The following is a 26,665-nucleotide window of genomic DNA, read 5'->3' on the forward strand; positions in this document are numbered from 1 at the left end:
AAATGTCTCAGAGAATCTTGCTGATTTCATGCCTGCAATCCATGGAGCTGTTTATTTTGAAAGTATTAGAAACAGTTGAAAAAAGGTTTTGATTATTTGGTTAAAAAACTGGATGTGTGGGGTAGATATTCAAAGCAGAAACGCTCTGGAAATGCTAAATGTTCCTGAAGTGAATGGCACCATTTCACTGAGGAAATGGTATTTCAAACAGGGTATTCTATTCAGACTCCAGCTCAGCCATGGGGAAAATACAGGCTTATCTTTAGGCAAACAGAATCTATTGAGATAGATTTTTGCTATGTTGGATGAGAGCAATGAAATACCTTAAAGTCACACCTGGAAACTCTTAACCCTTTATTTTGCCCCTGTATGTGCCCTTTCCACTTTTCAATAACTTGTCTCTGATCATGGAAAATCTTGAGCTTGGCAGACAGGAGACACAAAGAACAGTATGTAGTTTGACAGCTTTTCCATAGGAGTGTTATTAGTGGCTGTACCAACTACTGGCAAAGCTTGGCTGTCTTTGATTAATTTTTATTTTTTTGTGATTGTGTCTTGTGAATTTATATTTCTACTTTATCACAGGCTGGTATCTCCTACTTAGGCAGCTTAAATCAAAGAAAGAGATGCGCTATTTAGTTGTTGTTGGCCGTATGGATTCTGCAGCCCTCTTTATCCATAATCCAGACCTGGCATTTCCATTGCCACAGCCAGACTCAACTATGACTTGATGGCTCAGCTTTTAAAGGGGCAGTTTGTTAATTTGAAATTGGTGGTAAGAATTCTAAAGGCTAACAGTGAGTTGCATTTATAACCTGTTTCACACAGAGGTTTTGGGTGTAAGGCAAAGTTACGCTTGATCTAATCAACCTTATCTCTCATTACAACTACTTGAAAGGAGGTTGTAGCGAGATGGGGGTTGGTCTCTTCTCCCAACTAACAAGAGGACACGGCCTCAAGTTGCACAAGGAGACATTTAGATTGGATATTAGGAAAAATTTCTTCACCCAAAGGATTGTCAAGCATTGGAACAGGCTGCCCAGGGAAGTGGTGGAGTCGCCGTCCCTGGAGATATATTGAAAAGACATTTAGATGTGGTGCTGAGGGATGTGGTTTAGTAGTAGACTTGGCAGTCCTAGGTTAATGGTTGGACTCAATGATTTTAGAGGTCTTTCTCAATTTAAATGATTCTATGATTGAAGTCCTGAATTAATCCTAAATACAATGTCTCTAATAAGAAATGCTATGATCTGTGCCTGGTAGCAAAACCAATATTCCTGTAAGGAATATTAACTGCTTGAAATCCAGCCATGACCAGTGACTCTGGTGGTGGTGGTTGAGGCAACATGACCATCTGGATTTCCAGGTGCAGAATACTGACCCCACCCCAAGAACAGCTGAGAAGTGGGCCATAGAGCCAGGACAAAGCTCACACTGTGCTTGCCTACAAGAAACCCTTTTTTGAAGAAGTGTTCCTGAACCCGAAGTGCATGTGCCCCTTGCTGAAATATCCTGGGCACAGCTGGAAGAAAGCTGCAGATCTGAGTTTATAAACTTCTGTGAGTGAGGAGTTAATGTTGAAACCTGGAAGCAAGAGTTTGAGGATTATTTGTTCCTCACAGCCAATGCATTTTGCCAGAGCAAGAGACTTTTTTGTCAGAATGTTCCATTTTTTGTTTGTTTTGTTTTGTTTTCCTCAAGGAAAATTTTTTCAAGTAAAAAATCAGCTTGATATTTTCAATGCAATTTTGAGGACTTTCAGGACAGTCATAGCATTTCAGCATCCTCAGTATGAGAAATGAGGTATTGTGGTATAAAACAATGAGAGGATATTCATGGCACCAGACTCCAGACTCATAGTTTAACCAATTAAATTAGGTGTTCAGTCCTTTTAGGCCCTGTCCACCAGAGAAGAGAGGTTTCTGATCTTCAAACACCCTCTGAAGATAATAATGCAGCCTTGGAGGAACTGAGTCACCTCTGTCAGTTATTTGAGGTCCTTAAGCGAAAGATAATAGGAGTGTGCTCAGGCACATGAATATCCTAAAGTTTGGGTGAGGCACATTTAAAAGCTGTAATGGAAGAATCTTGCCTGTCAGAAGTTTTTGTTTTATCTTTTAATAAAAGCAACATATTTGCAAATCAAGAAAAAAGTAATTTAGGGGAATCAAGGGACTAAAGGCAAAGAAATGCTTGTTTTTATCCTCAATTAAATGTGGAGATTTCAAGGATGTGGGTTTTTTTCTCTTCCTCAGTCTGAAGGAAGTTTGAACAAAAACAGATCAAATAGCTCACATATACATGAACAATTCTGTTAGCTGAGTATTAAGGAATGACTTCGAATTTAAGTAGTACAAAAGGAGATAAACATTTTATTATTTTGACCTCAGTTAATTTACAGATGGGACATATGCAATGTGTACGAGCTGATCTTTCCACTGAACTACTGACCTTCAGCCATGGCAAAGAAAAAAAAAATAATCCCTGCAGAAATAATTTTGAGCATGTGATGCCAACCTGGGAAACTCCAGAATTTCATCATAGATTCGGTCAGATTTCGAAAACTTGGCTTTGGCCACAGTCATTTAGACAGAACCAGAATCCTGCAGTTAATGCTGATGTTTAGAAGGTTCTAAAAGCTGAGATCATGAACTCGGGTATTCTGACAGTGCCTGAAATTTTTTTATATGAATAGTGATTAAAATTGGTAATTTGTCTGTATACTACAATCTTGGTAAAGGACGTTTAGATTTGTATATCATAAAAGGAAACCTGTCATACTTTAGTTATGTCCTAAATCTTTGTCCTCTATCCAAAATAATCACAATTTTCCCCACCATTAGGAAGATAGCTTCAAAGAAGATTGCGATTATTACAGATATTTTTAAATTGCAATACAATTAAAAATGTAATTTAGAATGATTGTGTCAGTGCTCAGAGTACAGAAAAGATTTTTTAAGAATTCTCAAGTGACTGAAGATATATATATATTTTTTTTAATGGAAGTCTTTATAATTTGCAAGTTTGCAGGTGGCTTTGTATGTCTAAAGCTTCAGACACAACCGTGATGTAATGGACTATGCTGGAAAATAATGCACTTGCTTGCTTTAGTTTGGTGCTTTTTTAACATCCCATGTTTGAGGTCAAATTTGTTCTTATTTTTCATTGAGACTGAAAATAGCAGATATGTAATGTTTACAGAACCTGAATACAGTGAAAGTATAGCCTTCTGCACTGGGTACTACCTTTAGATAATGGTAACAGTCAAGATTATCTTAAGCTTTATACATCTATTCTGCTTTTAATCACTGAAGAATGTGGCTTAGCCTGCCTGGTGATAGGAGGAGGAAGATAACACAGGGAGTTTATTTTGTGGAATTTCTGAGGCTCATTTTCATTTGGGCTATACTGAAGCTACCTGGACATGAGATGCAAACATCTCCCCCCTCCACCTGTGAAGAGCAGTCCTTTTTATCTCTAGCTATATTTATGCTACATTTTGTGCTAAACTGCATTTCTCAGGGAGCTGTGGTGGGTTAGCAGTGCTTATCATAGGCTCATCGAATGGGTTGGGTTGGAAGAGACCTTAAGGATCATCTAGTTCCAACCCCCTTGCCATGGGCAGGGACACCTCCCACTAGCTTCTCCACCTATACCTTGGTGTCCAAGGGCTGCTCTGACACCAGAGCCCTCCCTCAGCCCTCTGTGTCACACCAGTGTGGCCACTGCTGGGCGAGGGGCAGCGATCTGTAGGCTTGGGGCGAGCAAGAGCAAGGGCAGAGCCTGTACCCAGGGGCTGCCTCGCTGCAGCCGTGTCATCGCAGCACCACCGGGAAAACGTGTCATTTACAGCTTCTCACGGGGCACTTAAGAAGTTGTGTTCTTGTGCCACACTTGACAGGAATTGTGTTCTCAGTAGTAGCAATAGTGAGAGTGATAAACATAGTGAAGAATGTAATTAAGCTTCAGTCTCTAAATCCATGTAAATCTCCAGTGCTTTCAATTCAGCTGCACAATTTATAATCCGCTAACGGTCTGAACGGTAATTTGTGTGATAGACAGTTGGCAGAAATTGAAAAAATTTCTTTGAAGATTAGCTGAACTGACCAGAATCTTTTGTTTACTCTTGACACACAGAGAGGTTGTGCAACGTTTTATTGTGTTCACCAAAGCAAACAGGAGCCGGGAGGGGGGAGGCGAGGAGGGGTGGGCGGTGGGAGAGACAAGAACATATAAAGGGAAATGGCTTGTGCCCCTCCTGGGGTTTGTATTTCACCTTTTTCCCCGAGGTTCGTGAATGCAAAATGAAGCTATTTTTCCTAAGCTGCTGGCTGGTTTCTTGCTGTTGCCAAGCTGGGGCAGTGAGGAGGGAGTACTACATTGGCATTACAGAGACGGTGTGGAACTACGCGCCCGGCAGTACAGACCTCATCTCTGGACAGCTTTTTGCAGATGAAGAGTAAGTAAAAGTTTACACTGGCTGAGTTAGATTTTACAGCGTCATCTGCTTTAGACACTAGGACCAGAGTGAAAACCTGGTGAAGGCAATGAAATGAATCCTGTTGGTGTCAGTGAATTTTCTGTCAGAGAGATAAGGGATTTTTGATTTTTTCTTGGCTTGCTTGAGAATTGGAATATGCAGGAGTTTTTGTTAATATGTTGAAATGAAATGTTTACCAAGCTGAGACTAGAAAAGGACCTTTAATGTCTAATGATGTTTAGTTTTGAATGGCTAAGGTGCCAGTGCTGTAGAGAACACTTTTGCTGTTATATTTAACATGCAGAAGTTTGACACATTTTAAACTTTCCTATTGGGCACAGGTTTCCTTTTCAGACAGTCATTGTTGGCGGTGGTTATTTCCAGCTGTTGGAGGTGCAACAGCAGAGCTGGTCCTTCCACCCACGGGGAAGGAGCTGGGTGGCTGGTTACAAGGCAGGAGGGTGCTGTGCAGCGAGAGCGAGAAGCAGGGTGAGGATGAGCACGGTGAGGAAGGAGGGAGTGCCCTGAAGATATGAATAATCAATAAAGGAAACTCAGATATAAAAGTCATCAGAGAAATATTTGAGAGAGAAAAAATGTTCCTTCCTTCTACTTTTTTGGTGCCTTTAAAATGACATAGGACTATACTGAAATAAAAACAGGAGAGAAACCAGGAATCAGAAAAATCTCAAACATACGGTTCTCATTTAGTCTGTAGATGAGGGATTAGAAGATTTCCTGTGGTTTTCTCTGGTGAGAGCTGACAATGTCTCAGCCATAATCTGCCACTTCATCAGGCATGAGGCAACACAGACAGCTTTTTTTTTTTTTTTCCACTCATAAACTGAGTGACGTGCAAGATGCTGCCGGTGATTCAGCAGTAATTCTGATAACTGGTGGGAGCAGGGCATCTTCTCTGAAAACTGCTGAGCAGCATTGTCATACAACAAGCCACCACCGTTTGCTGCACTTTGGCTGCTTTTCTCAGCTCAGTGGCAACTTGCAGCATGCTACACTCATTCCAGTTTTTCAGTGGCTGCTTGCCTGCAATGGAGCTGGTCCCTTTTATTGTGCTTTTCATTTTCACCTTTTCCGATTCTTCCTCTCCTCCTGAACCCTTCAGCTGTGGGGCTGTGCTTGTGTAGAGATGGACACTTATAGAGGCAAGAGCATGGTGTACCTGTTAGAGGGGATACTCTACAATTAAATGGTAGCTGTTTAAATAGTCCAAGAAGAGCCATAAAATATTTGTTTGATTTAGTTTGTGGCTGAAAAGCTTCATGCACTCAGTCTTCCAGTAACAGCCTTTGCAACTAAGTTTATGCTTTCCAAGTTTCAAGGAGCTCTGAACTGGCATTTTAATTACACTTCAGATCTGTGCTTGCCAAGGTACAAACAATCCCTTCCCCACATGCTCAGACAATGCTCAGCCTTGTGGGAAATACTTCGGATTTTCGGGCAGTCACAATATTGGCTGCTGGGAACACGAAAGTGAGTTGGCTTGGTTTCAGGTGAGCAGTCAGGAGGCTGCTGAACTTCAGGCCTTGTTGACCTACCTCCCAGGATTGCCTCCTTCTGGAGTAGGTTTACTTCCACTGCTAGTCTTCCTGAAATGGGCAGAGAAAAGTGCAGGAGGATTTGTTGTTAGAGACTCTGGGGTTTGGGGTAAAAGCACCAGCCAGAAGTAGCTCCACTGCTTTGAACAGCCAGTGCTGGCAGCTTCTCTCACTGTTGTAGTTAGCAAACAGAAACACTTTTTCCACGAAGATAACTCTTCTCAGAGACTAAAATAGCTAATGAAAGGTACCTGACCCTCAGCACAGGCAAAGGTTGGCTCCAAAGCTGTTCCCAGTTAATAGCTGTCAAGACATGGTGACCCTGTGCCTGTGACCGGTGGTACTTGGGCAGCAGATCCACCATAGCCACAGGGTTTGGAGGTGCTGACACCACCTGTGGGATATAACATCTCAAGCAGTTTCAGTTGAGCTCATGGCTGTTTCCTTGCTAACCAGCCTCTCATTTTTAATATCATTCATTTTAATATAATTAATAATCAATTGAGAGGAGCAACGGTCCAGCAGTTAAGGCACTCAGTGATTGAGGATGTCATTGCTAATTCCCTGCTGTCATGTAACCTGTTTGCATATTCTTGGGCTGAACCTGTAAAAATGAGACATTATCAGGCACCGAGGCTGTGATTCTTCTGCATCTTTGATGGGTGAGCAAGCTGAGGGCTCAGTCTCACTGATTTCAGCACGCTGCATGTCCCCCCTGCCCCCCACACACACCGGGTGTTAGCAGCACCTTCTAGATTTGCTCATGTCCAGACATCTTAAACGTATGTCACAGCTGAAAAGGCTGCTCCACATTGCAATGGAGCAAGGGCTATGCAGTCAACATAATACTGTGATGATGGAAATTACTTAACAGGCCATGGAAAACTATACAGCAATTTAAGCATGAAAGTACAAAAGTTTTGAGTGGTAAGAACTATAGAATCATAGAATCTTCCAGGTTGGAAGGGACCTTTAAGATCATCTAGTCCAACCATCAGCCTAACTCTGATAAAAACAAACAAACAAAACCACCCCATGACTAAACCATGTCACTAAGCACTATGTCAGCCCGTCTTTTGAAAACCTCCAGGGTGTATTATTGGCCTTGTCCACATGGTCTGAAGTTTGCCTGAAATTATATCAAATACCCTTATTTTCAGTGTACAAAATAGACCCCCCAAAAAATCAGGTTGGTGCATAATATCTAATCTCTATCTGGGTGCCCAACTCTTTACAGTAAGAGACATATTTACTCCTCAACAGAGATATAGTTCTGCACAGCGCTAGGGAGGCCTGGTCTTTATTTGACACCCTACTAATTAACACTGTTCAACTATAAATTGAGTGTCTGACACTAGGGATATGCTTGTGTATTTTCTTTACAGGCAGGCTGGAGTCTTTCTCAAGAGAGGCCCACATAGGATAGGAAGCACCTACAAGAAGGCTGTGTACACTCAGTACACCAATCATTTATACGATGTGACAGTCGAGAAACCCTCCTGGCTGGGTTTTTTAGGCCCTATCATTAAGGGAGAAGTCGGAGATTCCATTATTGTTCACTTGAAAAACTTTGCTTCCAGAAACTACACGCTGCATCCGCATGGTGTAACATACACAAAGGAAAATGAAGGTAAGCTCAAGTCCATTCTGTGCCAGAATTTATCAAAAGTTCATCATTTCTCTAAGTGTCAGTGATGGTCTCTCATCAAAGAGACTTGTCAAATAAAGAAAAATTTAAAACAGGACACAGACAATTTGAAACAGGAGCTAAGAAGTTTGATAATTTTTTCAAGACTGAAATACAAAGCCAAAAGTGGAATTCATAATGAAGACATTTTAGATCAACATTTTGTCTGAAATAAGAGTATAAAGATAAACAGGAGATGCAGGTGTTGAGAATATCTAAAGGAAAAAATGATGCTGTTGTGAAGAAGATATTGTTAACAGGATAACTTACAATTCCAAATTCCTAACACTAAATTTGTATACATTGTGTATAAGATATACAAGACTTTCTTAAAATGGATTTGTATACATTGTGTATAAGATATACAAGACTTTCTTAAAATGGAGAAACAACTACTGCTTAGTAATAACTTAATGTCGTACACACTTTAGGATGTATTGCAGGCGTGCTATTGGGATTAGTGATCATTTGCCCTTGCATCAGCTGATGTTGCCATACTCAGGCAATGAGGGATTTTCTGCACCAGACAGCACCAGAATATGGCTGCTGAAAGTTTTATTTAGACCTTAAAAGTAGTGTGTGAGTTGTTGAAAATATGATGGTGTCTCAAAAGCAGTCTTTAAAAATTTTTCATTAGAAGAATTTATGAAGTATGAGCTTAACTTCTAATATTTTGTTAAGTTTTTCATTACAACTAATATGTGGCTTGATATAGATGCATTCTCTGGGAGCAGAACAGTGTGTTATGGAGCAGTACATGCACTTTTTGGAACAATGTTTAAGTATTTTTTTTTTTCTGCTGCTCTCATTCCAGTGGCACCTGTATTTCTTGAGGACATATGCAATATTTTAGAACTTTCCAAGATTAATATTTAACAAACGTTTCACAAATATTTGAATTGTTATCTCTTCAGCAGAAGTACATTGTGCCCTCCTAATAAATTAAGGACTAAATTTAATGTGCCATTAATTGAAGCACTCCCATGGAAATCAAAGGCAAATGAAGAGACTTCTAAAGAGAAGGAAAAGATTGGCTCAGCTGATTTAAAAGATTTTTTTTTTTAACCTGTATTCAGTTGTTCAGACTGTGTTACTGCAACATGCACTCAACTTTAAAGCACGGCAGGTGCTATCCTGGTACCGTATTGTGAATGTGTTGTGTTAATGATGGTGATATCACATTCTTCAGGTGCTTTTTACCCTGACAACACCAAAGATTTGCAAAAGAGAGATGACGGTGTGGAGCCTGGAGGCCAGTACACTTACACATGGGACGTGACAGAAGATCAAGGTCCAGCTGAGGGAGATGCAGACTGCATAACCAGGGTTTACCACTCCCACATAGATGCTCCAAGAGATGTTGCCTCAGGGCTTGTTGGGCCTTTAATTATTTGCAGGAAAGGTAAACCATAAATAACTAACTAACTAAGTAAACAAACACGTATGCAAGGTGAATGATAATGCTTATTGATAAATATCAGTGAAATAATTTACTGGAAGAGGAAAATTTTGAAATAGCAGCTTTTTATCTTCTCAATGAGCTGCCTTTCAATAATATAGTAAGTAGTTGGATTTTGTTTGTGACAGCAAATATAATTTGCAGAATACTTTGTCCACAAATCCATGTGTGAGAAGCATTCATGCTAGTAATGCAAAAGGATGTGTAAACACTGATAGGAGAAACAGATTTACTGTAACCTTATCACATGCAATGCTTATTCTTATTTTATAGTATCGGTTTATCAAAACCAGTTTTTGTTTTCTGAGCATGTCTGTGTAAAGTTATTTTATAGTATTGGTTTATCAAAACCAGTTTTTGTTTTCTGAGCATGTCTGTATGTTTATGTGTACATTTACACTCAAAAAAGTGGCAAAATAAGAAGTAAACTGATACAGTGCTTAAAAAGACAATGTCAGTTGCCGAAGACTTTGACTATACTGCTTTCTTTTTCAGGTACAATGAATAATGGTAATGATGAACACTTTGATGCTGAATTTATCCTTATGTTTACTGTGATGGATGAAAATCTCAGTTGGTATCTAGAGGATAATATCAGGACATACTGTTCTGAGCCTTCCAAAGTTGACAAAGATGACGAGGACTTCCAGGAAAGCAATAAAATGCACTGTGAGAGAATGTTTTATTAATGTTGCTTGTCATTGATATGGTGAAGTAATATTTTCGTGTGTTGTCTCTTTTAAAGATGAACTGTAGAGAGGTTTTTTTTTAAGCAAGTCCTTTTCTTGGAGGATTAAGAAAGATCCTTTTAAATAAGAAAAAAATAAATTAAAAGTAATGGCAAATACTGTACAATCAAACTGTTGGAGTTGTGATATAAAATTCTTGGGGGCCAAGAACCTCTCTACCAGTATAATTTTCCAGGTGCTTTAAACAGAGTTGGGTTGCTTTGTTCTGTTTCTTAGTCCTGAACTCTGTACTATAGTATCACAGTTTAGAGAAATAGTTTTTACTTTGGCTCTGCATGGATTCCAGAATCAGGTTGGGAGCTGCTGGTCATGCAGGTAGTTGTCCAGAAGAGGTGTGCGTCTGATATTGCCTCACTTTCAGAGGTGTGGAGTTTTGTTTTGAGGCTCTTCCTATTTTAAAAAGTAGAGCAATGGTTGTATGACACCTGCTTTTGAAGAAAAGATCCTAAGTACTGTGAAGGTAACTGTAATAAATAACATTTCTTTTAGCAATCAACGGATACATGTACGGATACCTCCCAGACCTCACAATGTGTGTGGAAGATAAGGTGAAATGGCATCTTTTTGGCATGGGTAATGAAGCTGATATCCATGCAGCCTACTTTCATGGACAGACCCTAATAGAAAGGCATCATCGAGTTGACACCATCAACCTCTTCCCAGCCACGTTTATCGATGCTTTCATGATACCAAGGGTTCCCGGGGAATGGCTGCTCAGCTGCCAAGTGAATGACCATATCGAAGGTACAGAATAAATTCCAATGATCAGAATGGTGGTTTTTTTTTAGCTTAAGCTAAAAAACAGGTTACTGACTCACTTGAGCCTGACCTGGCACAGCTGCACTTTTGCAAGCCTCAACTTTAAACATACAATAGCATGATGTTTGCCTCTTACTGAAGGTAATTAATTACAATTTTCTGTTTTGATCTGCATTTCTATTCCCTGCATCTTTCTGTATTTCTGGTGTTTGCTAACCATATGAAATACTTAGAAGCTAATTCCACACTTTTCCATGATTCTATATACCACTTTTCCATGATCTATATCCCTAATTGAGTTAGAGAAGTAATTTGTCACAGAAGTGGGAAGGAACACAGAACTCAAAATCATTCTCCAAGAATTGAAAAATCTGGCATAAAAATGAGTATGCCAGTATGCCTATGGATTCAACTACACAGGGGTTGTAAGTTTTGAAATAGCTATCGTGCCTCAAGCAGCATCCTGATGTGATTGAAGCATCCTGGGCAAGTCTTAAATCCTACAAACTGGCCTAATCTGTAGCTGTAAAAGGGTTCTCTTTATTATAGTGTTTGTATCTCCAGCAAGCAGGTTTGCTAACAGACCTTTCTCCTGAGGAGCAGAGACCCAGGAGTTCCACAAGTAAGCTGTTGATTAGGTGTAGAGGGAAGATAGTCAGCCTGGCAGCACCTGGCTCTGATTGAAGTGCTAACTGACAGAAGTTTCCTCTCCACCCTAACCTCTCTGTAATACCATGTCAGGTGCAGCTTTACCAGCAGAATGCACTTCACCACACCTGTCTGCCCACTGTAAATATTGTGGTTGTGTTTCTACACCCTGGCTCAGCTGGCGTGCATTCTTTTATATCATTTTTCTTCCTTTTTGTTTGTGATTTGCAAGTCCATCAATGGTATGGGAACTCTCCAGGGGAGAGAAGAGCTACTGGAGGCAGAAAGTGAGAAAACAAAGTGCAGTTCCTTACCCCTGGTTTTCTCTACCTCCTTGTTTTTTCCCCAGGTGGTATGCAAGCCCTTTTTAAAGTAAAAGATTGTAGGAAATCCACAACAGTTCACAAAGAGAGTACGAAGATAAGACAATACTTCATTGCTGCTGAAGAGATCATCTGGAATTACGGCCCATCTGCAATGAACCATTTTACAGGACAAGAATTAATCGCTGACAGGTAAATGCTTCAATTTAAAGAAGTTTTACTTTCCAAGCAGAATTGATATAAATATGCTAAATAAAGTAGGACATATGGTAGAGATGACTTTTAAGCAGAATTTCTCATGTCAGGATAAATATCAGACCAAATGGGGTCCATTGTTTTTGTTGTAATCTTACTATAGATTTTGCTGTAATGTTAGTAATTTCACTGGGATGAAGATGAATTGTAATGTCATACGTAGGCAGTGGCCTCTGATGATTCAAGATGGTTGATAATTCTGAGTTAAGAGAACAAAGCTAGGAATTCATCATCATCTCCTCAGCTGATGAAAGTCACACTAAAGGCATCTAAGCTAGCGAATGACTTGCACGAGGTAGCTTTGCCATTTGCTCTTTGTTTACATATTTTAAGACCTGGATCAATCCACTAAACAAGTTGGTTCCTCAGATTTTTTTTTTCTTTGAGTTAAAGAATACCTACCTGCCCCACAAGAGATGAGGCACAGTTCATTGTTTGAATGGTGTTTATAAAACAGTGAAAGGTTCTTTTTTTGAAGAGTAAAAGTGTAGACTAAAAAGCATAGGCTAAATCTTAGCCCTTTCTACTTAGATGCTACGTATTCTTGGTGTTTGTATCTACTGTGGTTGAATTATTTGTAACTTCTAATAAAAAAAAAAGAGTAAACTTCAGGTTATGAAATGTTGACTGGAAATCATTGTTGATGAGTGTCTAAGCATGCTGGCTTTATAAGGGCCATAGAACACAGTGTCTTCTTAAAGAGAAGTTAGTGAAGAGTAATGGATTCCTGCACAGCCTTATATGGGACAGACTGCATATAAACGTGTGGCCAAATCACTGAAAGGAAACCCAAAAGACAAACTTGTAAAATAGGGGTGATGTCCTGACTGCCTTTGTAAAGCTGAGCATTACGACTTAAACTGTTGGCATCTATTCCAATTTCTTTTACACAGTGAATCTCGTGTATTTTTCGAACAAAGTGAGACAAGAATTGGCGGCTCGTATAAAAAAGCCATTTACAAAGAATACACAGATGGGTCTTTCACTGAGCATAAAAAAAGACTTCCAGAGGAAGCACATCTTGGACTCTTAGGTAAGATACCTAAAAATATTTCATATTAAAGATTTATGACAGTAAACTATCACTTCCACTGGCTAGCCAGCAGTGCCCCCTCAGGGCCAAGGAGGGGGGCCTTGGCCCTCCTTGACTTCTGCAGGTGCTGGTGCCTGTGGCTTTCTCCAAGAGACACCCCAGGGTGTAATAAAGCTGTTGAAGGCAATGCTGTGGTGGTCCCCAGCTCACCAGGGGAAATACACCAAGGTGTCCAAAGGTCAGGCTCTGGATTATAAGGCCAGGCTAGGCAGATCTAGCCCTGTTTATAACCTGGCTGTGTCTCGCACGGCTCTGGACTCAGTTTGAGTTTGGTGCCAAGGTCTTTGGGTCCCTTTCCAAAGGGAGGAACTGTCCTGCATGTCCCTGAGCTTCCGTAAGGAACTGGGAATGGAGCAGTGCAGTTGCAGCTGTGTCATCCGCGCCATGGGCCAGGGAGCAGGTCCATGGCCACAGAGGCCCAGGGGCAGCTCCCCATGCAACAGGAGACCTGTGATTCGCCCGTGTGCTCTCTCCTAGGCCCTGTTATCAAGGCTGAGGTGGGCGAGAGGATCAGGGTGACCTTCCGAAACAACGCCAGCCGCCCGTTTAGCGTGCAGCCCCATGGTGTGAGTTACCGCAAGAGCAACGAGGGGGCACGGTACGGCGCCGCCTCCAGAGGTGCGCCTGTGGACGGGGATCCTGCGGGCACCGGGGAACAACCTCCTCCTACCTGCCACTGTATTAAAGGTGATAAAATAAATGTAAACTTAATTCCTAGTGTTGATTTCTGTAATAGGTACTGAATCTCCAGCCTCTCACGTGAATCCTGGTGCTACGTTTACATACGAGTGGGACGTGCCAGAAGACGTGGGCCCCACAGACCAAGACCCAGACTGTCTAACCTGGCTCTATTACTCAGCGGTGGATGAGGTCAGAGACACCAGTTCTGGCCTTGTGGGTCCTCTCTTGGTGTGCAGGAAAGGAGCTCTCCTTCCTTCTGGGAAACAGGTCAGTCAAAGCGGAAAAATGGAAGCATTTGCGTCATTGTAGCCAAATCTGCTTTCTCTTTCTTTCTTTCTCCCCAGCTGGGGCCTGACACGCTCACGGCCACTCAGTACCACCTCCTCTTTGCACCAAGCCTCACCCATGTGCTGAGGGGAACACAGAAAATGAAGAGAGTGGGTTTGGTTTGGAGTTTTCTTGTTTGGTTGGGTTTTTTATTAAAAATAAAAAAAATCAGTCTTGCTCCAGATAGACAGGTGCTGTATTGTGAAACCACCATCACAGCGAGCACCACTAGGATGAGAATGACTAAAAAGAAGTAGCGACTTTAAAGATCAAAACACATTTTCATTTCTAACGGTGGTTCCTGTTGGTAGAAAGAGCATTAGCAGCAGGTATCTAGTCACCAGATCTAGCAATTAGAGGTCTTTGAGATTATCAGAACGAAGTCTCAATGTATGCATCTGTCCTACTTTGTGAATTATACTTCTAAATTATTATACACATATAATTTTTTCCCTGATGTTTTCTCTTCACATTTCTATTTCTCTTTGTGCTATTTCTTCTCAACAGAAAAATGTGAACATGGAGTTTTTTCTACTTGCCACAGTATTTGATGAGAATCTGAGCTGGTACTTGGATGACAATATTTTGATGTTTACACTAAATCCTAATGAAATTGACAAAGACGATGAGGACTTCCAAGAGTCTAACAAAATGCACTGTAAGAAAATTATTAGCTAGCCAAATACTCATTTCTACAATAAGACACTTACTGTTGTGATCTCATGTTGGAGACTGGGAAGTGGGAGAGTTGCAGAGACATTTCATGCACACTTGATGGGTTTTATACTGTAGAAGTTCCAGTTGGTCATCAGCTACTTGTGTTTTAGACATTGAAAAGGAGAACAGTTATAAATTCTTTGTGAACACTTGGTTTTAAAAGTTGTTTTGTTTAACTCTCTAGTTTTGCTGATGTGATAAAGTATTTTATTATTGATACTCTTGTCAGTCTAAGACATCACATTATATCTGAAGTATGTATTATTTAATCTGTATTACAGAATTAAGTAATGTGTTAATCAAGGTGGGTTTTGCTTCCTCAAATTTTCTACAGCCATTAATGGTTACATGTACGGAAATCAACCTGGCCTTGATATGTGCAAAGGAAGTGTGGTTTCCTGGCATTTGATGGGCTTGGGGTCAGAAGTCGATGTCCATGGGATATACTTTTCAGAAAACACATTCGTAACTAAAGGAACAAGAAGGGATACAGCAAATCTGTTTCCACATACATTTCTTACAGCCATTATGAAACCTGATTCTGAAGGTAAATGTCTTGTTTAAAAATCCTGTTACTAGTTTAGAAACCATTACCATGAACATTTAACGCTTAGAGACAAGATTCAAATAGCTGACATTTTGATTATTTGGGTGCTTAAACTATGTACAGCTGTGTTTGAAAGGCAGCAAACGTGTGTCCATAGGACATAAACTCTTAATGCTAAAGCCTTGATTTTTGTAGCTTCTGTGTATGCTGAATTTTTTTACTACAAGTAGCACTGTATTACACAAAGAATATGGATTTTATATGAGCAATAGTCTGTGTGTCAGTCTCTGAACACTAAATTAACATAGGTAATACAGTCTTAAGATCTAGTAGTAAAAGAGTTTTGTCCTCAAGTCTTTGTTTCTTGTACAACCTCTAGGAGTTTTTGAAGTGTCGTGCCTGACAACAGATCACTACACAGGGGGCATGAAACAGAATTACCGAGTGAAACAATGCCACTGGTGGAATGTGGACCTATCTATGTATTTGCATGAAAAGACTTACTATATTGCTGCAGTGGAAGTTGAATGGGACTATTCTCCGAACAGGACATGGGAATTTGAGCGGCATCTACACCATGAGGAAAGGTACTTTGGAATATACACAAGGGGGGGAAAAAATGCAAAAGAAGCCAAGGAGGAACTCTCTTCTCCTCTGAACTTTTTCCTCCTCCAGGCATTTCTAGACACACTTTCTTTGCATATGCACACCACAGTGGGCGCTGTCACAGTTCTAAGCACAAGTAATATGGATGATGCTGGTATCAGACTTTTTTGTCCCCACTGTCTCTAGCCCCCATGATCTCAGCAGAGAATCCATCCCTCGCGTTTCATTTCAGCAAGGCACTTGAGTTTCACAAGCTTTAGTCTACAAGTCAGTTCTGCAGAAGTCCCTGAGGGCTCTATTTTTCAGTATGCAAGTGGCTGGATGACTTCTTGCAATTCGAAATATCTGCCAGGCCGAGCACTCAGCATTCTCTTAAAAACTATATAGACTTGAACTATTTATACTTTTTTTTTTAACCTCCCAGCTTAACAAGAATGTATTCATGTTGAAGATACCAGCAGTCTATGAGAGAGATTACTGTCTCATTGAGCTGGATTTTTGTTTGATGGTTAATTAACATGCCTGCAAAAGATAATTTAAAATACATAAAGAAATGTATGACATATTCTTACCTCTACTTTCTTTTTTATTTGCAGCCCCGGCAATCCATTTTTAAATAAAGAAGATAAATTCATTGGCTCAAAATACAGAAAGGTAGTATATCGTGAGTACACTGATCACACATTCAGCACTCCCAAAAAAAGATCAGAGGACCAGGAGCACCTGGAAATTCAAGGTAGAGTCATCATGAAGTTCCGTTTTGAAACTGGAAAAAATCCAATCCAACAAGACAAAGAAGATGCTATTTGAATAATACTGAGTATAGTTCTTACCCACACAAAGTGCCTAAACCTACATGAAATTGCTACTTTCATTATGGTGCTTTCCATGCAAGATTACATTGCTTGCTTTACAAGAAAAAAACCATTCTGGTTTGCTGCCTGATCATAGGCCAGTAGTTTCAAAGTCAGTGTAAAACTGGGCAGCAAGATCCAAAGTGACTTCCAATATACAGTAGGTGCTTGGAACTTTTGAAACTTAGACCTCTACTTAAATTTGGTGACTCAAGTTGGCGTATCACAGTGAATGACATCATCCACATTGGGGTTTTAGTTGAATTATAAACCAATGTTGTGTGTTGGCACACAAGAATCTCTCTCTCTCTCTCTCTCTCTGTTCTGATCTTTTGTAAAATCAAGTTAATCTTTCTTTTCAATCCAACTGCACACAAGAATCTCTCTCTCTCTCAATCTGTTCTGATCTTTTGTAAAACCAAGTTAATCTTTCTTTTCAATCCAACAGGGCCACTGCTTATGTCAAATATTGGAGATAAAATTAGAATAGTTTTTAAGAACTTGGCATCAAGACCTTATTCTATACATGCCCATGGAGTGAAAACAGACAGTTCTGTTGTTGCTGTGACTAACCCAGGTATCAAAGCATCCTTGCTTATTTCTAGCAGGTAACACCAAGCCTTCTAGTAAGGTTTAGCAAGCTTTTGGTTTAGGATAGCAGGAAAGAGTTTGGTTTTGTTTGTTTATTTGTTTGTTTTACCTCAGGTTCTTAAATTTTTGATGCTGATTATGGCCAATACTTCTCCAATTAAAATGGCCCCGCTTCCTATTGCTACGCATCTTAGCCCTTGACAGATGGGTAATTCTTTGATGCAGTGTGGCTGCACCTTTCATGAAACCAAACATCAGGCTACACAGGGAGAGCCTAGCTTATGCTGTTACTTCAGAAGTTCCTCTGTGATCTTTACAAAAGATAGGGTTTTTGTGTTGTTTTGTGTTTTTTTTTTTTTAAATTAACTATGGTAAACTGGACAGTGCAGCCACACACACACACAAATGCTGGCAAGAAGAGTGAGGGATCTGCAGAAGGGAAATAACAATAAGCTAGCCAGAGCTAGTAACTGGGAAGAGGAAGCTTGAGACAAAAGCTGTAAATGGAGCTAACATCTGTTTCAGGGTGACCTCTTATAGGTCAGCACACAGAAAACGTCTAAAATTAATCAGTATTTATTTAACTCAGGTGAAACAAAAACATATGTCTGGAAAATCCCAGAGAGATCTAGTTCTGAGAAGGGAGATCCACACTGCATTGCATGGGCGTACCACTCAACGGTGGACATCGTTAAGGTACATTATTTATATGAATCTAAAGGGTTTTGTTTGTGACTTCAACACAGATACACTTACAGCAAAAGATGAGATGAGTCTGAAATTCTTTCTGCTTTATCTGCCAAGTCATTCCCCCTATTTCCATACCTTTTGAATTTAAATGTCTCTTGACTAATGTGAGAAAGTCAGGGCAGAATTTGAGTCACGGCCCTTCATGCTCTTGCTCCCTGGTTCTGCTGTTGGCACAGATCACCTCCCTCACACTTCATTCTTAAAAGCTAACACTCTAGAGCTTTGCTCAGTATCATGTGTGGGAAAACTAACATGCAACTGTGGAACATAAATCTGTCATTTTTGTACAAGCACCCATTAACTTAAGATGACTAATAATTTTTAATAGGAACTAATGTATTCTTTCCTTCATGTCTCAGCAAACACAAAGTGTCAAACATATTTTGAATGGAAACCAAGCTAAAAATCCTAAAAAGAATTTGGAGAAAAAAAGATGAGTGAGAAATTAAAATGGAATGTTTATTTCTAGCAAGTGATAAAAAAGAGGCAGTTACTCTTCAGTCTATTGAACTTGGTCCATGGGCAGCATAAAACAGTGAAGAAATAACCTTGTTTGTCTGACACTGGCTACCTTTATTCCTACATACTGACAGCTGTAAAAATAGTAAGAGGATTCATGTCTGGCATTAAAAGTACTTCTGCTTAGTTGTAACTTGTAATTACGTGATTTTTCATTTCTAATTTCAGGACACTTACAGTGGATTAATAGGCACACTTGTTGTGTGTAATAGACATTATTTGCCATCATTTCATATCAAAAAGAAAGTCCAGTTTGCTCTGCTTTTCATGGTTTTTGATGAAAATGAGTCCTGGTACTTGGATGAAAACATTAAAACCTATTCTAGCAACCCACACCTTGTTGACAAAGAGAATGAGGAATTCCTTGAAAGTAATAAAATGCATGGTATGTTTCCCAATTTACTTAATATAACTCTGGAAATGATGAAATTATGTATTTGAAAGTACTGCATATAAATTTGACTTTCTCATTGCCTCTGAATTTCAAGTTCCAGGGCAGAAGACCTGTGAAATTTCACTCAATTTATTTAAAAATACTCTTAATGCCACTGAGTGACTTTTTTTTTTTTAACCTATGAAAAAATGGTCTCATGTTGAAATTTTGAGAAGAGTAAAAATGAACTTTGAAATTTTGATTTGATGTCAGCAAACAACTGAGGCAATAGAAAAGCAACGTGTCCCCTGAAACATATCCTAGTAGAGTTTACCCTTCACAAAGAGCTGCGGAAAATGCAGACCTTTAAGAACTGCAACATTAGCAATCATGTATAGTAAAAAACTTTTAACTACGTCTTACTTTCCAATTAAATATGGAATATAATCAGACTCATTTGTAATATGCTGTCCAATTATTTTGGTTTTATGTACCATTCAAAGCCATTACTTTTGCATGGCATTGGCTTTCAAATCTTGTGTTCTGTTTAAACTTTAAAGAGTAACAGTACACAAAATCTAATTTGTTTTCTCTGTCTTGCTCTTTTCCTCTTTTTAGCCATCAATGGCAAAGTGTTTGGAAACTTACATGGTCTGACTATGCACGTTGGAGATAAAGTAACCTGGTATTTGATGGGAATGGGCAATGAAGTAGACATTCACACGGCGCACTTCCATGGCCACAGCTTTGACTATAAGGTAACAGGTCCTTCTTGCTGTGTTAAGAATGAGAGGTAAATCAAATACAAAGGTTTGTAATCTCTGAAAAGTGAGATATAACAATATTAAGCAGGACTTGTAATTTGACCATAGAGTTTTGGTGCCCCAAACCTGTTTTTCATCAACATCCAAGAGGAGTAGCATTTGCTCACCAGTAGCCTCACACGTTGCTTTGACAAGGTAGCTGTGAATTTTCACAGTTGTGGTAAGACAACAGCTGTAGTCTTCCTTCATTTCCACTGAGCTGCTAGTTTATTAAACTTTTAAGCATGAAGTGGATGTACCAAGTGATGCTTCTGTAAAAATGACATACAGTAGAAGTCTTTTCACTCAACTGTGATTAAAAAGTTTGGTGGGAATACACATAAAACGTAGCTTAAATTACTGCCATCTTGTAATGTCACGCTGTTTAACCATTGTTTGTTTTTTTCCTGAAGCAAACAGGGGTTTACCGGGCAGATGTCTTTGATCTGTTCCCTGGGACATTTCAGACTGTGGAAATGACCCCGCAGAACCCTGGAACTTGGCTACTGCACTGCCATGTCACTGACCACATCCACGCGGGCATGGAAGCAACCTACACCGTGCTCCCCAAGGAAGGTAGGAGCTTATCCATCTCAGTAATCTTTATTATGTTTAAAGACACAGAATGGGGCTCACAGACAGGCCAGAGTACTCAGAACCAGTTCAGGCATCCAGCAATGTTTCATATTGTAATATTGATGGCTGGAGGCTAGAACGCTGCAAGGCATCCATCATACTTGCCTCAGCGCTGCTGCACAGAAAACAGAAGTAGCTGAAGGACTGGATGTTAAGTGACTATTGCCTCAGCTTCCCGTCAATGACATTAAAATGACAGACTTTTTTTTAATTTTTCATGAGACACGGTATTTCTGTACCCAAGAAGTGCCAGGCTCCCTCTCATTTTTCATTAAAAACAAAAAGAACAGCTTGTAAATAAAGTTGAAGTCATTATCCCTAATAGTTAAACTATTGAAAAACTAAAATAGTGTTTTATTTCTAAAGGACATGTTTTAGCTTTACAGATACAATTACCTCACTTTAGCACTAGTACCTGTGGAAAAAAAATTGAAAAACTTTGGAAGTTCTTGTTTCTACCAAATCAATACAATTTTAAAAGCAACACTTGCCTGCACTCAAAAAGACAGAGCATAACAGGTGTGCATTATAGCTAATTGACAGAACACTTCAAAATGTGTGTATGTGTATATAGATACACAACTATATAATGTACATGTTTATCTATACTAAAAACACAGACTAGAATGTTAAACACAATCTAGTTCCATTTTATAAACCATTCTGACTTAGAGAATACATTGGGCCAAACTTGCACAGATAATAAAAAAAGTTGACTTAAAGTCTGTTTCTGCATCTCTTTCTGTGTACTCTTAGCTTGTAGAAAGCAGTGTGTTGGATTTCTCATAATCTGACATCTGAAGTGCATTTTAAAGCTGTTTTTAAATCTAATTCACAGTGTCTAGAAGGTACTGAGATCCATTGCTCTTATTTTGGACTCTGTTGTCCATATGCATAGAATATTCTTTTGATGAAATATGTGTAACAAAAGCTATTTTCCCCCTTACAGACAAACACTCTTTGTTCCTGAGATTATTCAATCAGTTGAAGTGTAACAGTACAGCAAGCACACGAGAATGAAAACATTTTACCACAGTAATTCTCCAAGGACTCCCTTCGGTGAAGCATTTCTTAAGAAATACTATCGCCTGGACCTCCACCTCTGGTTTTGGAAGATTTCATTTGGTGGCTCACGGCTAACAAAAGGGCCATAGACTGAGACAGATGAACGGATATAAGTATCAGCTTCTAAGTATCTTTTTCTCTTAATAAAAATAGTATCTTGCAAGGTAAACAAATTCTAGGCAATGCCCAATGCATGTTATTTAACTGCTGAGGAACACAGAAGAGACAAATGAAACATAATTTCCTTTTCTTTTTTAAAGTTTGTAAATAACTATGTGTAAGAGCAAGATTTTAGGTACCTGCTGTCACAATTTAGGAGTTGGGTATGTTAGTAGTTATTGTTTGGAAAATAGAAATTTTGTTATCACTTTATCCATAGGTTCACACTTACAGTATATCTACTGTCATATAACTGAACAACTAAAAAAATAGTTTTAAAATTTTATCCAGTAGCATCTTTCAAGACAGTGAATTTAAAAGACGAAATAGCTGTGGGATCACAGTTGCACAAGGTATTTTTGTTTTTCTGTTATGAAAATAATTACAAGACAGACAAAGTTATGCTGAAACAAGCCTGATGAAATTCAGACAGTGAAGGACAGAATTTGGTGATTACTACACCTGAGAGCTTTCCTCTGAATCTCCTTTTGCTGTTGGTTGTGTAGTGCAGACCCAGGCAAATTAAGCAGCAGTATTAGTGCATGACTGATGCTGGTCAAAAATGAAAGCAGTAAGAGCAGGTTTCGTCGTGCCATCCAGTTATGGTTTAATAGCCCGACGCCACATAGGTTAGACCTGTGTCCAACGAGGGAAGGACATGAGAGACAGGCAGGCAAAGCAAAACCTGGGCTTTACAGCTACCAGGACAAAGGAAGTTGCTTCTCTGTAACAAGTCTAAATTGCTTTGGCGTTTTTACGGTAGAAAGACTCTACTGAAACCAGCATAACCCCTGCTAGTAAATTAGATCATTGATTTTAGCTGTAGCAGGAATCCTGCCTATGTAAGTTAATTTTTTTCTTTCTCTCTTTTTTAAAAAATATATATTTTATTTGCAATGTAGATGATCTCTTCTGACTCACTTCTACAGGATTAAGTAACATTATAGCTTCAGTGAAAATGGATTTGATAGAGTCAATGTCAGCTAATTAGGCCTTTAGATGGTTACGGTATCATGGAGTCATCATTTTATTTGTGGTAGATTCTCAAAGAACCAAACTGCTTTCATGAGAAGGTCATAAACATTTTGACAGTTTATTATGATTGAATTCCAGCTGAAGGAACAGAAGGGTATTTTCTCCAAAAAAACCCCCACCAGCACGTGTGTGTACAAGTACCTGAGATGCTTGCCAAAAAAAAACCTAGAAGAAAGAGTTCTCAGCTGGATTTCTGACCCAGTCATACTTCAAGTACTTGTCTACTGCCTGAGCACAACAGGAAAAGAAAGAAAACAGAAAACAGCAAGCAAGCAGAAGTCTGTGCCTTCCACTCCCCTTGGGAACACTTCTGTCTCTCTTTGATTTATGGCCTTTTGTGACCTGCTAAACGAAAACATTTTCAGTGTAACACTTGCATGGGTATGTAATTAAGACGACAAAGCAGCTGACTGGTTTTGCCAGCTGGAATTCAAGGGGATATAGGTGGGGCCCAGTGCCCCTTGGAAGCAGAAGGCACTCTCACTCCTACCCTCAGGCACATGCCGGAGTGTAAACTTCCCAGGTCAGTGCTCCCACCAGCTAACACAGACCCCAGACCAGCTCCCTGCCTCACTCTCAGTGAACACTGCACGCCCCATCACTCTCTGCTTGGCCCTAAATTCACCCTGATTGAGTAATTGAGGGGACCCTCCCCAACAGCTGAATAGCCGTGCTTTTACCAGTCCAACCACCGTCCAGTCCTGGTCTGCTGACTCTGTGGGAGTGTAACAGTATTACCCTCAAAACAGAGGCTTTGCCTGGACAACAGCTGCCATTCAACAGTTGTCATAAGAGTCCAACTGAGAAATAAGGCGATGAACGTGAGGGGAGTCCCATGGTACCTTACAGGTAGTTCTACTGTTTGTTCCATTTACTTTTCCATTCCAGCACATTCTTTGTATTTGAGTGCACAGGAGGCTTTCCTTGGCTTAGGTCAGCAGCTTCCTCTGGCTGCACTGAAGCAGATGTGGCAGGAAAAATGCTGCAGTTCCATCCTCTGGTAGAAGACTGAGGAAATCCCTTAGTTCCAGTTCCATTGCAACAACTGATAAAGTTTCTGCTCAGAGCCAGGGAGAGAAAAAAAAAAATTTAAAAAAATCTCTTTTTCAGATATTTTGCTTTTAGAAAAAGGAAACAAAAAACTATTAACAACATAATTTGATGACTTCAATTAGCAATTATCTAAATATTGCAACTGTAATGAAATTTGAGACACACCCATTCAGGAGCAAATACAACCATAGGAAATCTCAGAAGTAAAATGAAATTATGTCTTAGATTAAAACCATACCTCTGTCTTGACTCAGATCTACCTGTGGCACTGATGCTTGTGAAGTCTGATCTAGTACTTCACGTTTCGTATCAAATGCAAAGGAAGCACTAGAAATCTATACTAGTACTGTAACTCAGCACATCTGTAAAATGGGATGTTCTGTGAGCAGTGTCTCCAACCAAGCTGTTTAACATTATGGTCTTAAGCGATTATAGCAGAGTTACTGCATGAAAACAACATTTCAAAAGAAAAAAAACGCTAGCACTAGAAACTGGAACTTTATGACAAGAGCCCGGCAACTGTGCTGCACAATGCAACCCTGTGATGCTGCTTTCCTACCCTTGGGCATTACATTGGCAGTTTTAAAAATATATATAGGCTTTATTCAATCTTCTTATTCTCTCAAAACAAACATACTGGTCCCTCAGCTATACAGAACATGATGGACTTCCTACAAACTTGTAACAGGACTAGATCAACTTCCAGGGTTGGTTTCTCTACTTCTAGTCGTAACATATTGTGGTTTTTTTCAGTCTATGACCTAATCATCAATACAGACTTAAACACCCACTGGATTATCAATAATAGCCTGTTAAGCTGTCATTGCTTAAAACCTTAAAGTCATTTAGCCTAAAAAAAAAACCCAATTCCTATCTGTTAGTTCTATTTAGTAAGATTTTTTAATGGCATCTATTCCTGACTTATAGAGGAATTCCCACTATTACACAATCCCACAATTTACCTGTTTTCAATACAAAATGAATCATGATTTTTATATGCTCCAAGAACCAGACTGTACCTTGCAAAATCCTGTGCTAGTGACTGGAAAGCCTGCTGGGCTGCATTAGCTTTAACCATAGGAAAAAGTCCCCTTTTTTTCCTGAATTACCACATCAGTAGTCCTTCGCCTGAGCAGTATTTAGAACGTTAAATGACGTACAAAGGCTTCTGGAGTTGAGTTGCAATCGATTGATTTACCTTTCAGAGATGAAATAAGAACAGGGCAGTCGTTTCCAGTCAGTCTGGCTCTCTTGCAAAGCTCAGGAAGCAGCTTGTTCCACCACACAGCCTAATCCACAAAAACCCACAACAAAAGTGTAAATTAACAAGGACTGCAATTAGAAGTACAAAAGAAGATACTAAAAATACACTGAACTACGCTCAGATGTGTACAAATACAGGTAGGTTATGATGAACTCAATAATTAATTTATATAATGCCCTGAAATGCAGTGGTTTTGCACGTTGTAGTTTCAATTTTCAGTGCAATCTTTTTATACTCGAAAATTTTTACACAGTGCCCCCTAGTGCCTTCTATAGATAAAAGTATATAAAAGAAAAAAAATCGCATAATCAACAACAGTAATGGAGTCAGAAGATTAAGGATTTTGCCTCCAAACAGCTCCAAGCAAAGTGGTGAACAGCACTACCACAGCAACACTGCTTTGTCTCCTGACCTACTCTGTCTACTTCCACCAGCTGTAGCAGTAAGTTATGTGTGTAATTTTGTTGATAAGAACGAAGAGAAAGGAAGAGATTTCTTTCCCTTTTTAAACGTGGCATCCGTTTTCTTCCACCTGTGTGCACACTCAGTACTGCAGCCTCACCTTCAACTCTAACGTCCAAACAGTCAAACTATTTTCAGATCTGAATAAAAAGCACAAATCTGGTTTTGAACAGGGTTCCAGTACATCCATCTGGCAGATGATCACCTTTGGTGACTCTGGCCAGCAAAACTGAGTACAATTAATTGAGTAGCTGTGATGGGCAATGGAAGTAAACTCCTTTACTCATGGAACACTGCAATAAAATCAACTCCAAAATTAAAACTGTATAGAGGTGTAAGGGGAAAATAGGACATAAAGAACATAATCTTTTCCACTACTGCACCAGTATTGTTCTGATGTTATAGGGTCAGAAGATGCCACTAGAACGCAGCAGGAACATATTTTTGTGACTTTATTTGAAGGACCATGTTCTCTTATCTATTAGCTTACAACTAAAATTTCACGTTATACTGCAGCGTCAAACCATTTAGAACAGTGATAAGCGAGGAACTATCTAGTTTTTAATTCACAGTGGAAAAGGGAACGTATAACTCTCCCTTTTCTGAGGCACTGTGCCTTCTGAAAAGACGATGCTTTCAATTTACTAGAGTGAATACAAAAAGTCACAGGAGAAACTGGAGGGAGGGAAATCCATTAAAATTAGCAGAGCCTGAGTTACAGAATTTAAATGCCAAGCAAGAGGTTCAAAGCAAGCTATTTACTAAGCAATTTACTTTGTCTGAAAGCTGGGCTATTTGATCCATCCAGAGTCAATCTATACACAATAGCATTTTAGTTAGGAAAAAAAAAAACAAACAAAAAACAAACCACAAAACAACAAAACCGAACAACTTTAATGAAAGTAGCTCACCCGACTGTCATCTTTCAGCTCGTGCTGAGCGTAGGTCACAGCTACATCAGGACACTTTTCGAGAAGCTGCTCAATGGCTTCCTCATACTTTCCCAGACGGGTTCTGCAGAGGACACGGATGGCGAGGCCAACGTTGCCAGCCTCCGTCAGAGGCTCCAAGACAGGCAGAACTGAAGTTATATCAATTGACTGACTACATAAAAGAGACTGAAGACAAGAAGAAAAAGCATTGTTGGGATCTAAAACAAACTTTGCAAAAAAAAAAAAAAAAAAAAAACAAACCATTTAAACCTAAAAAAAAAA

General features: G+C 39.5%; 2 protein-coding genes across 2 annotated transcripts in view; one reads left to right on the forward strand and one right to left on the reverse strand.

Annotated features, from left to right (window-relative positions):
* The first annotated feature begins 4,199 nt into the window (after positions 1-4,199).
* Positions 4,200-22,538, forward strand: CP (ceruloplasmin (ferroxidase)). Its single transcript, XM_014945801.1, has 19 exons — positions 4,200-4,459; positions 7,422-7,666; positions 8,913-9,125; positions 9,678-9,851; positions 10,421-10,675; positions 11,688-11,853; positions 12,810-12,949; positions 13,487-13,627; positions 13,746-13,957; positions 14,525-14,675; positions 15,069-15,281; positions 15,661-15,868; positions 16,484-16,623; positions 17,190-17,318; positions 17,922-18,028; positions 18,770-18,986; positions 19,593-19,732; positions 20,191-20,353; positions 21,363-22,538. Exons 1-19 carry the CDS (start codon positions 4,305-4,307, stop codon positions 21,431-21,433), a joined length of 3,240 nt encoding a protein of 1,079 aa, XP_014801287.1. The 5' UTR covers positions 4,200-4,304; the 3' UTR covers positions 21,434-22,538.
* A 160-nt stretch (positions 22,539-22,698) lies between these two features.
* The window catches only part of HPS3 (Hermansky-Pudlak syndrome 3), a 16,011-nt gene continuing 12,044 nt past the window's right edge, over positions 22,699-26,665 (reverse strand). The window contains exons 15-17 of the mRNA XM_014945779.1: positions 26,363-26,569; positions 24,924-25,014; positions 22,699-23,729 (exon numbers count right to left, since the gene is read on the reverse strand). Of these exons, the coding sequence (XP_014801265.1) occupies positions 23,602-23,729; positions 24,924-25,014; positions 26,363-26,569 (426 nt within the window). The 3' untranslated portion in view covers positions 22,699-23,601. The remainder of the gene's footprint in view (positions 23,730-24,923; positions 25,015-26,362; positions 26,570-26,665) is intronic.

Source organism: Calidris pugnax, unplaced genomic scaffold (assembly GCF_001431845.1).
Source record: "Calidris pugnax isolate Ruff unplaced genomic scaffold, ASM143184v1 scaffold111, whole genome shotgun sequence".
In the NCBI taxonomy this organism is placed as follows: domain Eukaryota; kingdom Metazoa; phylum Chordata; class Aves; order Charadriiformes; family Scolopacidae; genus Calidris; species Calidris pugnax.

Excerpts from the sequence above, each read along its gene's own strand:
- CP (XM_014945801.1), top strand. The coding sequence starts at position 4,305 with ATGAAGCTATTTTTCCTAAGCTGCTGGCTGGTTTCTTGCTGTTGCCAA. Across the intron at positions 15,869-16,483 it reads CATCTACACCATGAGGAAAG|CCCCGGCAATCCATTTTTAA; the intron begins GTACTTTGGAAT and ends TTTTATTTGCAG. Across the intron at positions 16,624-17,189 it reads GGAGCACCTGGAAATTCAAG|GGCCACTGCTTATGTCAAAT; the intron begins GTAGAGTCATCA and ends TCAATCCAACAG.